This window comes from Acanthopagrus latus, chromosome 19 (genome assembly GCF_904848185.1).
Source record: "Acanthopagrus latus isolate v.2019 chromosome 19, fAcaLat1.1, whole genome shotgun sequence".
Classification (NCBI taxonomy): domain Eukaryota; kingdom Metazoa; phylum Chordata; class Actinopteri; order Spariformes; family Sparidae; genus Acanthopagrus; species Acanthopagrus latus.
In genome coordinates, this window is record NC_051057.1 from 10,184,304 (window position 1) to 10,195,988 (window position 11,685).

Sequence of the window (11,685 nt, forward strand, 5' to 3'; positions counted from 1 at the left end):
CTGCATTCAACTGAGGTTGATTTTGATAAATTAATTTGACGATTGACAGAAGTAGTGTATTCTGTTATTTTAGCTCCATAAACATGTTCCTATATTATTAAATCAATAAATTGAACTACATGAAGCGAGAACTACAGCTGCAAGTGAGATTTATTCATTATTTCTTCTTTATTCTATTTTGCTAATATTCTATAATACAGCAAATTCTGAATTACATTTTCTATAAATAGTTCGGCAGGTACGTAGGTATCTGTCATTTGTTCCCACAGTATCCACAACTTGTTCAGGATGACAAAAAAGTGACGGAGTGTGACCTCTGTACTTTACAACCTCTTTGGAAACAGTGGCAGTTCACGTGTTGCACCGGTAGATGGAGCTATGAAGCTGTGCTTTTTTATATATATTCACAAAGAGCCAGCTGTGGAGACACACACACATCTCAGGTACTGAAAAACAAAAAGTTACTTGAATATTATAATATGATTTAATATAAGTGAATATGTGTAACAGGGAGCTCAGGTATATACAGCAGTTGCAACGTGCGTAACAAAAGTGATGAACTCACCAATAGGGTTTATCAGTGCGCCTGATTGAACACACAGGAGTTTGAGAATCAGCCTGTTGGAGAGCACTGACAGATAGTTGTGTCATTCCATCACATGGATGAGATGATTCACATGAGCTGATTAGTGCTGCATAGGCATTCATCCGTACAGTCTACACGTCACGTTTTGCTGACTGTGAAGCACGACAAACGTGCTATTAAGACCACTTTGAGACGACCCTGTTATTTTTGTGCGTGTGTTTGCGTGTGTCCAGTGGGTGGTCCTCTCTCACACACACACACACACACGAGGCAGGTTAAGCCAAGAAGCAGCAGAAGGGGGAGATAACAAGTGGAATTGTGCTCTAAGAGGATTATCAGCGTCGTTAGTCACTCGCCGGTCTTGTCGATGGATGTCGGTTGGAGCGCAGCGCACCGCGACGCCGTGCAGTAACCCGCCGGTAACCGGGCGAGGAAACGGGTCACGCTCGATCTGGTAGTCGGAAGGCCTTTTGAACCTGTCTTTTATAAAGATCAACAGCGACGTTACAGGATGATCCGTGGTAGTTTTTGCCTGCTGGGAGCGCACGGGAATCTGGCACCGGGACTGCGTCTGCACCAGAGGGCGGTTTCCTGAGGGGGGCGGTTTGCCGACAGGCTGTTTCTGACATGAAGACCCGACCGGCGGGGATCGGCAATGTCAATGCAGACTGGATGGGCTCGCTCCCCCCCAAGCTCAGTGCCATGCCCCTCAAGCACCTCGCCGTGCCAGGTGAGAGGACGTCGTGCGTAAAGATGTTTGGCCTCTCCGCTGCGCATTCATCTGTCCGTCACACCTGGATTTATACCCCTGAAAGGATAGCAGATTTACAATTCTGGGAAGAATGTGATATTGATACCGCCATATATTGAACATGTTATCAAATAAAATAGGCTATATACATACAGATCAGCTCTTTCTTTCTTTTTTCACTTGTCATCACCATCCTCTTTCTTCCAGGTTCTCACGATTCTTTTACCTACTGGGTGGACGTGAATGCTCCTGTGGGCCCCGACCAGAAGCCATTTGTGAAGTACCTGGCCACCATGTTCAGCGTCGTGGCCAAGAAAGTCATGGTGAAGTGGTCCATGACCCAGGTACTGAGCTCAGATCCGTGCCGTGTCCAAACCCCCACCATCTGGGGAGCCAGGCAGTTTATAGATCACGTTTGTAATGACATATTCTGGGCAGATTTTTGATGTATGTGCATTTCACACAATAACAGATGTGTTGCATTGTGTTGCCAGGTGTGATGTATAATACACAATGTGTGTGTTCCTAGAATCTGACATTTAAAGAGCAGTTGGATGCAGGAATCCGCTACTTTGATCTCAGGGTCTCCTCCAAACCAGGCGAGGCTGGAAATGAGATCTACTTCATCCACGGCCTGTTCGGCCACAAGGTGAGCAGTGGAGTAAATATTCTCTGACGTTTAAACGCTTATCACTGTGGCCACTGTGCATGCCTCTCTGTACTTTATCATCATGTATTACAACCTGCTGCTACAATCTGACATCACCGGTGAATGTTCTTCTCTTTCTAGATCCGATGTCTCTTGTCCTGAAATGATCAAAACGTTGCTTCAAATACTTCAGCGCATTCAGCTGTTTCTAGTTTAATTTGTCTCGTATAACAGCAGGAACTTGAACAGTGGTCTTGTTTTCTCAGTATTGTGCTGTTAGTCCCCGGCTGATGCTGTTTGTTAGTCATGGGGTGGAGGTGGCCGTGCACAGGGATCAAAGGTTGTGAGTTTGGTTGTAAACATCCCTCCTCTGAAATGGGTCATCCTGACATGCTCCTGTTCCCTGTATGACACAGTTTTTGACTGCACGTGTCGTGAGCTATTTCATGGCCGCATTGTAATGGTGTTTTGAATTCCACTCGTCGGTGAGGCATTTGGCGCTTTAAAATCCTGACTAAGACTGTGAGAAGTAGCCTTTTTGCATCAGTACAAATGACCTCCAACTTCTCCATCTGTTCTCCTCCGAAGGTTCAGGACGGCTTGTTAGAAATAAACTCCTTCTTAAGCAGACACAGGAAAGAGGTGGGACGCCATTTGGATTTTTTGGGGTTTTTTTAACAAATAGTTAGTGTTATTATAGATGGATCTTTTTGTCCCACTCACGGAATGATTTGGATGTTTGATTGATTTAGATAGTGTTTCTAGACTTCAACCACCACTATGCAATGGGCCCGGAGCATCATGTGCACCTCATCACCATGCTCCAGGAGGTGTTTGGCAGCAAGCTTTGTCACAACTGTGCAGTGGAGGCCATCACTCTGGATTACCTCTGGGCCAAGAAATATCAGGTGACATCAGAACGCACGGGGGAAAGTGGACTAACCTAGAGCACTGCTCATCAAACCCATTTTTAGAGACTCCAGTGATCTCTGATCAATAAAAACTCCTTAATCATTCCAGAGAAAGCTATTTCCACCTGGATTTTATAGTCTTTGCAGGAGATAAAAGATTATAATCAGCATCTAGGGAATGCTGTCTATTGATTATGCAGCATATGTGCATATACATACAGCACACACGGGCGAGTAAAAGCAATGCAGGTGTGAGTTTATCCGAAGGCCCACTTAACTCCTGTGGTCAGGTAATCCCTGTCGCCTGTGACTCTCCTGGACAGGAATTAGTGGTGAGCATCATCCCATTAACACCGAGCCGCCTCCCTCCTTTCGTGGCGTTTACCTTTTACGCTTTGTTTTCTCGCACTTTCCTTTTCTCTTTCCGTCATATTTCTCTCCCTTTGCTTGAACTGTCTCTCTCATTCTCACTCTGCCCTTCCTTTACATTTCTTATCGCACCCTTATCCTTATCCTGCACAGGTCTCACACAGTCTTCATTTTTTCACAATTTCCAAGACAATTATTGTTCTTATACGATCTGTAAGAGATTATTTTGCAGGGTATAAAGCAATGCAATATATTAAAAGGAACATAAAAAAATAAAAGGTAGAAAAGTAATAAGGTATATATATTGTGATATATTACATATATAGAAAGGAGAAAGCCATGCTGACATGCATCTTAATGTCATGTCGGGATGGTTGTAGGTGCCTGCCTGTGTCAATACTATCAGTTGAATTCCTGTTCCTATGACCCTAATCTGTGACTGGCTTAGTTGGCAAGGGAGAAGGAGAGAGAGGGAGAGACTGTGTAGAGTGCACTGAAGCCCAGTCACTACTCTCATTGTTTCACTGCTGAATCACTGTGAAAAAGAGTAGACGAATCAAAAGTGTTTATAAAATTTAAACAAAATTGTCACAGTTGCTCCATTGGGATATTCAGGTCTGTGTTTCCAATGAGACAATGCTGTTAATGCTGGGCTGTGGATGATTCTACAGTGAGCTTTCATTCTTTAGCCTTTTGAACATACCTACTCACAACTTTCATTATTCTTCGCTCCTCAGGTGATTGTGTTCTACCATCATCCAACAGCTCAGGGCATCTCCGTCATGTGGCCTGGCAACAAGATCCCTGCACCCTGGGCCAACACCACCGAGCCTAACAAGCTCCTACAGGTCAGAAACGTTCAAACCCTGGCTGTGATAACAATTTACCAGAACGCGCACACATGTCTTTCATCTAATTCGCTTCATTTCATTATCACTGTTTCTTTATGCATCTTGTCCTTGCTTTTCCTTTCACCGCTTTGCTCTTTCTATCTGAGACATCTTATTTACAAAGTTATGTCTCCAAAGATCTCACATGAAGGGGTGATTTACATTAGACTGTTGTGTTTTTGTTTGACATTCTCCTGTCTAGTTCCTGGAAAGTACACTGAAGCAAAGAGCTAAGCAGGGCTCCTTCCATGTGTCTCAGGCCATCCTCACACCCAGGGTCAACACAGTGGCCAAGGGCCTGGTCTGGGGGCTACGTAGCTACCTGGTGGAGAGGTCAGTGACTAAATATGGGTGTTTTGGGGAGGTTTTGTCTGAGGAGGGTGTGGTGGGGTATTTTAGATATATGGATAAAATTAGATAATTGGTATGGCAAATGTGTTTGCTGGTTTTAAAACATTAGTTTTTTCGTACAACTTGCTTTTGTCAAAATAGTGAGAGTGCATGTGCTCCTGCATCTTCAAATCTCGTCCTCTACTTTCGTGCTCAACTCTCGAACCTGAGACCAGTAGAGGGCAGTACAGTAAATGCAGTAGATGTCTGCAGGGTTGCCAGGTTTGCACATGGCCATGACAGGGGAAAAGGAGAATTTGGGGACCTGTTTTCATGTCAGCGCTGAATGCTCAGTAAGACCAAAACAGGGCATGTAATAGAAATAAGCCATTTTAATGAATCCTTCTCTTTCATTTAGCTCTGAATTTTTACAAGCAATTCCTAGAGTATTTGTTGTGCACAGCTTATCTATACTGTACGAAAAACTTCTTCAGTATATTTAACATCCAGTGTTCAAGATTTATGAGGATCTATTGAAAAATATGTAATCTAACAATCATTATTGTGCTTAATTAAAGTATGATCACCTGAAACTAAGAATTATTGTGTTTTATAACTTTAGAATGAGCCTTTAATTTCTACAAAGGGTGTGTGTCCTATTCCTATCTGTCATGCTTCTGTGGTAGCCCACAACAGACAAACCAAGCACTGGCTCATGAGTGGGCCTTTTTGTTAGTTGCCACCGTAGGTGAGGATGAGATGAGGAGTATTCAGTTGGTTGCAATCTGCAACCATGCCACTAGATGCCACTAAATCCTACACACTGGACCTTTAGATAAATTGGAAAACCATGAATAAGCTGTGCCGTGCTACAGTGCAGTGTGTGTTTACCTTCGTTAAATCACATGCAAGTAACACCACGGTGCTACAGAATAACCCCATACGCAGCTACACAACATCATAACACACATATACCTATGAGAATGTTGTCCAATGTGGGTGAGTGTGTTCAAATATGTATAACTTAACAAACTACAACATGCATGCATCTTTATGACAATATTCTATCACTTTACTTGATTACAGTAAGGATTAGCTTTAATCCATCTATCATCAGCCCGGGAGAGCTGGGATTTGAACCAGCGACCTTCCGATTACTAGCCAACCTGCTCTACCTGCTGAGCCACAACCACCCCTAGCTTTAATCCTCTTTATCCATATCCAAACTATAGGGGATCAAACAGAAACACATTTCATCTCACAGATAAGAGATCTTACTTCCTAAGAAAGGACTAAATTATTTGCACAAACGTTAGCAGCCATCTCGCTCGTTGAGCCTAAGATTGAAGTGGAAATTGACAGAGGAAATCCTGACTTAGAGTACATACCCACCAAGCCCTTACATGCTAGAAACAGCCACCGTCACTGGCGTATAAAACTCATGAAGGGACGCTCTGGCGAGACAGGAGGTGGCCTAATTTTGCACTTCCAAGGAAATGGGATTGTTTATCACCACTGGCTAAACATTCTGACTTCCTGGTTTTGTTCTGCTGGCGGCTCAAGCGTAGTGGAGAATTTTAGGGTGTTAGAAGTGATACGGCGACAGAGTCGTGGCGTGTGTGTTTGCCTGCATGTGTGTGCGTCTGTGCCGAGAACCAAAAACAGAAAGTGTTTTGAATGCAAAGCAGTGATTTTGAGACAATACTGGCGAGCCAGTCGACCACTGACAGACAGACACAAACATCACTCCCTTTCACTTTTCTTCAGTCGGATCTGTTTTCTCCAACATCACGATGCTGTATCTAAAATCCTTATCAGCATCTTTTCATGAAATTTGGTTGATAGCTTGATATTCAGCCAAGGAACATCTGAGCAGACTTTAGCAACGTTATAGCCATAACCATAAACCTCACAGAGACAGAAACTTGGCTCGGGACATATCCCTTGCGAGGTCAGGGAATCAGTTTCAATTCAAATGTAAGTAACAGGATGTTCGTTTCGCCATCTAATACAAACTCTTCCCTTTTGGTTCCAGAAACCTGCCAACCATCATGTCCTGGGTCGAGGCCCAGAGGCCGGGGGTGGACGGGGTCAACATCATCACCTCTGACTTTGTGGACCTCACAGACTTTGCCAACATCGTCATCAAACTGAACAACCTGCTGTTGTCTGAACAGGGACACAAAGCAAGATGACACATGTCGGCACAACAGCACTTGCAGTGTGCTGACCTGCAGGATGGAGGAGGAGGAGGGAGTTCGGACTGGTAGATTTTTCCCCCGTTGTTGGGTTATAGTTGTTACGTAATGCTGGGGTACTGGGAATTTGTTTCTGAAAAGCATTCTATGAAGTTTGGTTTGATAATGATTTATAACATGAATTCATTATACTGTGAGCTCAGACAGAACCACGGGAAGTTTAGATTTTTTAATTGAAAAAGGTGTATTTGAGTGTTCAAGACTTCCACGTGAACTTTTGTCCACATCTTTCCTAAGCAGGTTCCGGGCATTAATCATGAAATTATCCATGGGGTTTTTCAGTGATGGCCCAGAAGAAGAAAACTAAGTGAGTTTTCTAGATGAGTGCTACAGCACGTGATGACATCATCATGATCGTTATGGAGCCCCTTAATGCCCAAACAAGACGTTTAATACCAAGCTGAGGAACTCCACTTCGCATAAGTTTTAAAGCACATTAGGATTAGCAGTTCAAAGGTTATTAAACAATAGCTATGTTTAGCCACCTTCTGCTGTCTAGGTCAGTGAGGGTAGGTGTAGAGATTTACACTAAATGTATGAATGGGTCAAACCATCAATCAATTTATTTTAACTGTTAATGAGAAAAGGGTTGGTGGGCCTCCTAGCACTCTCATGTAGGCCAGATGCCCTTGTCAACTGGACATACGTTGAGCATTCCTGCTCTGAAAGTTCATAGTTATGGGAACTCATCAACTGACTCAGTCTGTCAGCCGCAGCATCATGCACAACATTAAAAAAGACGGAAAGAAGCTGCAGCTGAGATCACAGACCACAGGGAATGCCCAGTGGCATTTTTGTTTTACCATAATCATCATAAGGTCACATCAGTCATCCCACAGCCATGGATGGCTTCATTTCTGGATTCCTTTTCCTACGTTCAAGTGTGGGTGAAATCTGGAAATATATCACATACTGCTGTCTAATTACAATTCAGCACAGGTCAGTCACAGCCGCCACAGTCCCAGAGATTAACTTCTATGGTTTCAACATCAGCTGTGACAAATGTTATCCTTTTGTTTTTCAGTGTTCTGATCACAACACAGGTTGTTTTTAAAATTATAGTTAAAGCTAGCTATTTTTGTACCTTTTGCTTTGTGAAATTCTTCATGTACTGTACAGGTATTTTAGGTACTGCCTTCGTTGGAACTTGCCTACACAATAGATATTATAAAGAAAGGTGATTGGGACAAATCTTTGGTGTACAGACTCCTAATAAATGCAATATTTTGTAAAAGAATTTAAGAGCTTGTGCTAAAAAAATGTGCTAAATGAGCGAAATCTGGGTTTTTTTTTTAAAACTCATTCCAATAATAGTAGGGTTGCAGTATTTTTGTTTCTATCTTAAGCAAAGTCAAGAGGCATGGAAGAGGAGCCCACTGTGCCAACACTGTCTCTGTACTCATAGCTTGGTTGTATAGTTTAAAAACAGTGGCACCTTTAGGAGGAAATTGCAGAGTGAAAGCCAAATATGTGTCACAAATGTCATAAAACACACATAACCATACATTTACATGTCTATGAATGTTTGTGTTCACAGTATTTTTGCTCAGTATTTTTTCACTGACATTGTTGTTCAGAAATAGAAAGCAGTAAAAAGCATGTGTGGGAATGTACAGAAGAGCGTTCAGGGTAGAGTATATGACCACGTGTGGCATGTGTCAAGTCTGCACCGACTCTTTAAACTCTGCATCTGTGTGTGTTCCTGTTTGTGTGTTTGCGTGTGTGTGTGTGTGTGTGCCTCATGGACCCACTGATTACTATGCATAACAGACAGTAGTGCAGTGACAGTCGCTGCTGCATTCCTGCGGTCAGAGTAGGGAACGAGTGGGACGGCAGAAGTGATTTACACAGCGGAGAGGAAAGAAGGAGAAAGTTCAAAATGGAGAAGAAGAGTTATCGGAACAGCTGATTATTATTTTTTTTTTCCCCTTCAGTAGAGTAACAATGTTTTCTTTTCATATCAACTCTGCCCTCTGCCTTTGACTCACTTGTGTGAAATTGACTGTTCCATCCAGGCCGCATTGTTGACATGGCTGAGCGTGGTCACCAAGCACACACTCACAGTTACAGGCACTTTAATTGTCGAGTAATTACGCATACCACAGCAGGCAAATGGGAGAGCGGAGAGCAGGAGCTCCGAGTGATGGAGAGCATTCCTTTGTTGTTTGGATTGGTCCTCCCTCTCCCTCTCTCCCTCTCTCTCACTCTCTCTCCACTGAATCCCCCTTGGCTTCCCAGGTTTCGAGGGAGAAGACAACAGGACAAGCGTGCTCTCTCGCCAGACGTCAGCAAGCTTGTAAAAAGTCATAAAGCTGCATTTGTGGCAGCTAAGATTCTGTTAATATTCCTCAAACGCTCCCTGCAGAAAGATGTGGCAAATATTAACACACAGCTCTCTAAAACTATTTTTGCTCCTGTCGGTCACCGCACTCTAAATAGATCCATGACTGCGCTTTAATTTTTTTTAAACCTTTGTGATTTCTCGCCCCCTTGCTTCAACACGTCACGCCCCTCCTCAGTTATATCAAATGGTCCATGCAGCTTTGTTCTTTTTTTTTTTTTTTTGCTACATAAATCAGAGGCAGACTTCACTTGGCTGCATCACAGCCAAAACACATGCTGCAGTTTCCAGTCTCTAATAAGGGAAAACATGTTTTGACATTTCATTGGCGGGACTGTCGCCTCGCACACACTTGTGCTTCGCCTGCGTGGTGTGCTGGTGGTAAATAAAGATGTGCAACGTCTCGGAAAACCACTTATCACTGCTGCTCTTCTGCAAACACACTTGTGAGTAAACTGAGTTTGTGTTCATCTAACCACGGCTATATCCCTGGTGTTAGGTGATGTCAGTGACCAAAGTCGTCCAGGTCAACAACATCCATTAGAAAGAGCTTAGTTAGTGCTCTCTTTTAGACCATGATGACTACGGCATTGAAACAGCTGTAAAAACACATTACACTGTACCTTATGACTGTCCTGCCCCTGCAAGAATGATGAGGGGTGAGAAAGCGTGTAGAGGCACTGCACCAGACCACTGCAGAACAGATGAAAGAGCACCTTGCTTACCTGTAAACCACAATCGGTGTCAGTGTCCTCCAATTATCTGTCATTAAGATGTTACCAAAAACGCGTGCGTTCATAGTTTTAACACCTAGAATCCTCAAAGCCCTACAACAGTCATGATCTCCAGAGATTAAATGAGCTGTCAGGGAGCGTTGGCGTCAACTGGTTCGGATACTGTTTCACTGGTTATTGCTCTGAAGTAGTCTGGAAAGATTACGTTAAACCCGTAAAAAATTAGGCCATTAGAAACCCATTAGAAAGAGTAAGATGCAGGGTTTGTCTTTCATGTCCGAGAATCTCCTCCTTACACCGGGTGGGATCCCTCTCCAAACAGCCCCAGAGTTCCCGCTCAGCCTCCTGGGATCACATGGGAGTAGAGGAATTCGCCCGGGGAATGCTGTCAGACACTCTCAAAAAACCCCACGGGCTCTCCGGGATGATGTCATTGGGAGAGCTTGGCAGTGCTCTCATGCTAGCAAGCAACCCATTGCGACATAATAGCTTTATAGCTCCTGGAAACGTTTGACAAGAAAGGAAGTTGAAGGGAACAGCCAGATGATTTTCAGGGGAAATTATCCCGATAACATTCAGCGGTTTTCTTCTGAAGGCTTTTGGCTCCAGTGATGCGTCTGTAAATGTCGAGTCAAGACCCAAAACAACCACAAAAACCCCCAGATAAGGACCTGTTGGTTGCATCGGTTGACGGTAATGATAAAAACAAATGTATCGTAATGGACGGCATTCGATCAGCTTATTCCGTCACGGGTCTGGCCTCTAATGCATGTCATCTCATTTTCCATTCCTCCCGAGCTTGAATGTTTATCCTTATGATAACAAAATATAGACAGCTGGCTTTGCGATCTTGATGCGAGTCGAAGATTCCCCGCTTCAAAACCTTCACTGACTAGCTTGGCTGGTAGATAACCACACACACCGGGCGTCGCGGAGAGCCGAGGAGCTGTGGAGAAAGTGCACAAGCTGTCTTCCTGTTTATCCACAAGGAGATCCTTGCGGTGCCCGAGAGATAAGATAATCCTGCTGCCATGGATATGCATGTGTTTGCATGTGCTTTTATGAGCATGGCTACATCCCCCCGACCTCAGTCCTCACAAGAGGACCATTTTTCAAGTGTCATATATCATTTTCTAGAAGAAGACATCATGCAGTAGTCTTCAGTTGCGCTCAGTGTGCATAGCCTAAACAAAACTATGCATGAACAAGGCTGTTTTTTTATAGCTCTGCACAATGCGTGTTGTTGTTGTGTGCAGCCTCTGTTATGAGCTTTGGAGAACCTCCGCCAAATAACCCACCGGTGCAGAAACCGCTGCCATCCACTCGCGCCTTCGCCATGTCTTCAGACTGATGCATGACCGTACACGCATGTAGCTGAGATTTTTTCAGATGGTGCACATAACTCATGCGAAGAGCTGCTCAGCACGTTGCACAGATACCCACAGTTCTACACGTACAGCATTAGAAGGAGCAACATTTTTTAAGGATAAGTTATCTCGGGCATATATAAATACTGCGGTATGTTTTCATGGTGGAAGCACAGAAACGGTGTAAGAATCTTGATTTGTTTTCCTGTATAACTAATCAACTTCACACTCCGGTGGGCAAATTGGTGTGTTCACGCTGGGCCTGTCAAGTTGCCCCTGGGGCTCCGAGGTACGCTGTAGGATATAATTACAGAAATAGCTCATCCCGTAGAAATATAAAGGCTATGCATGATGGAATAAAGTTATGAATTGCCATCCTGGTAAATAGTTGTGTTTTCATGTGTAGGTTGTTTAGGCTGTCTGTTGGAGCATATCCCTCTCGAGTGGGTAGAGTTTTCATCAAATCCTGTTTACTACAAAACAACTGTTGGCTGTGAGT

General features: G+C 43.7%; 1 protein-coding gene across 3 annotated transcripts; it reads left to right on the top strand.

The window, feature by feature from the left end:
• The first annotated feature begins 71 nt into the window (after positions 1 to 71).
• plcxd2 (phosphatidylinositol-specific phospholipase C, X domain containing 2) lies at positions 72 to 8,046 on the top strand. Of its 3 annotated transcripts, none has more exons than XM_037079270.1 (8): positions 72 to 143; positions 1,545 to 1,681; positions 1,867 to 1,986; positions 2,575 to 2,628; positions 2,739 to 2,894; positions 4,004 to 4,114; positions 4,359 to 4,489; positions 6,522 to 8,046. In XM_037079270.1, the coding sequence occupies exons 2-8, from the start codon at positions 1,631 to 1,633 to the stop codon at positions 6,679 to 6,681; spliced, it is 783 nt and encodes a 260-aa protein (XP_036935165.1). In that variant the 5' UTR covers positions 72 to 143; positions 1,545 to 1,630; the 3' UTR covers positions 6,682 to 8,046. The 3 variants fall into 3 exon arrangements, with proteins under 3 accessions (XP_036935165.1, XP_036935164.1, XP_036935163.1); XM_037079269.1 differs by lacking the exon at positions 72 to 143 and adding an exon at positions 298 to 443; XM_037079268.1 differs by lacking the exon at positions 72 to 143 and adding an exon at positions 591 to 1,316.
• Positions 8,047 to 11,685: the final 3,639 nt, after the last annotated feature.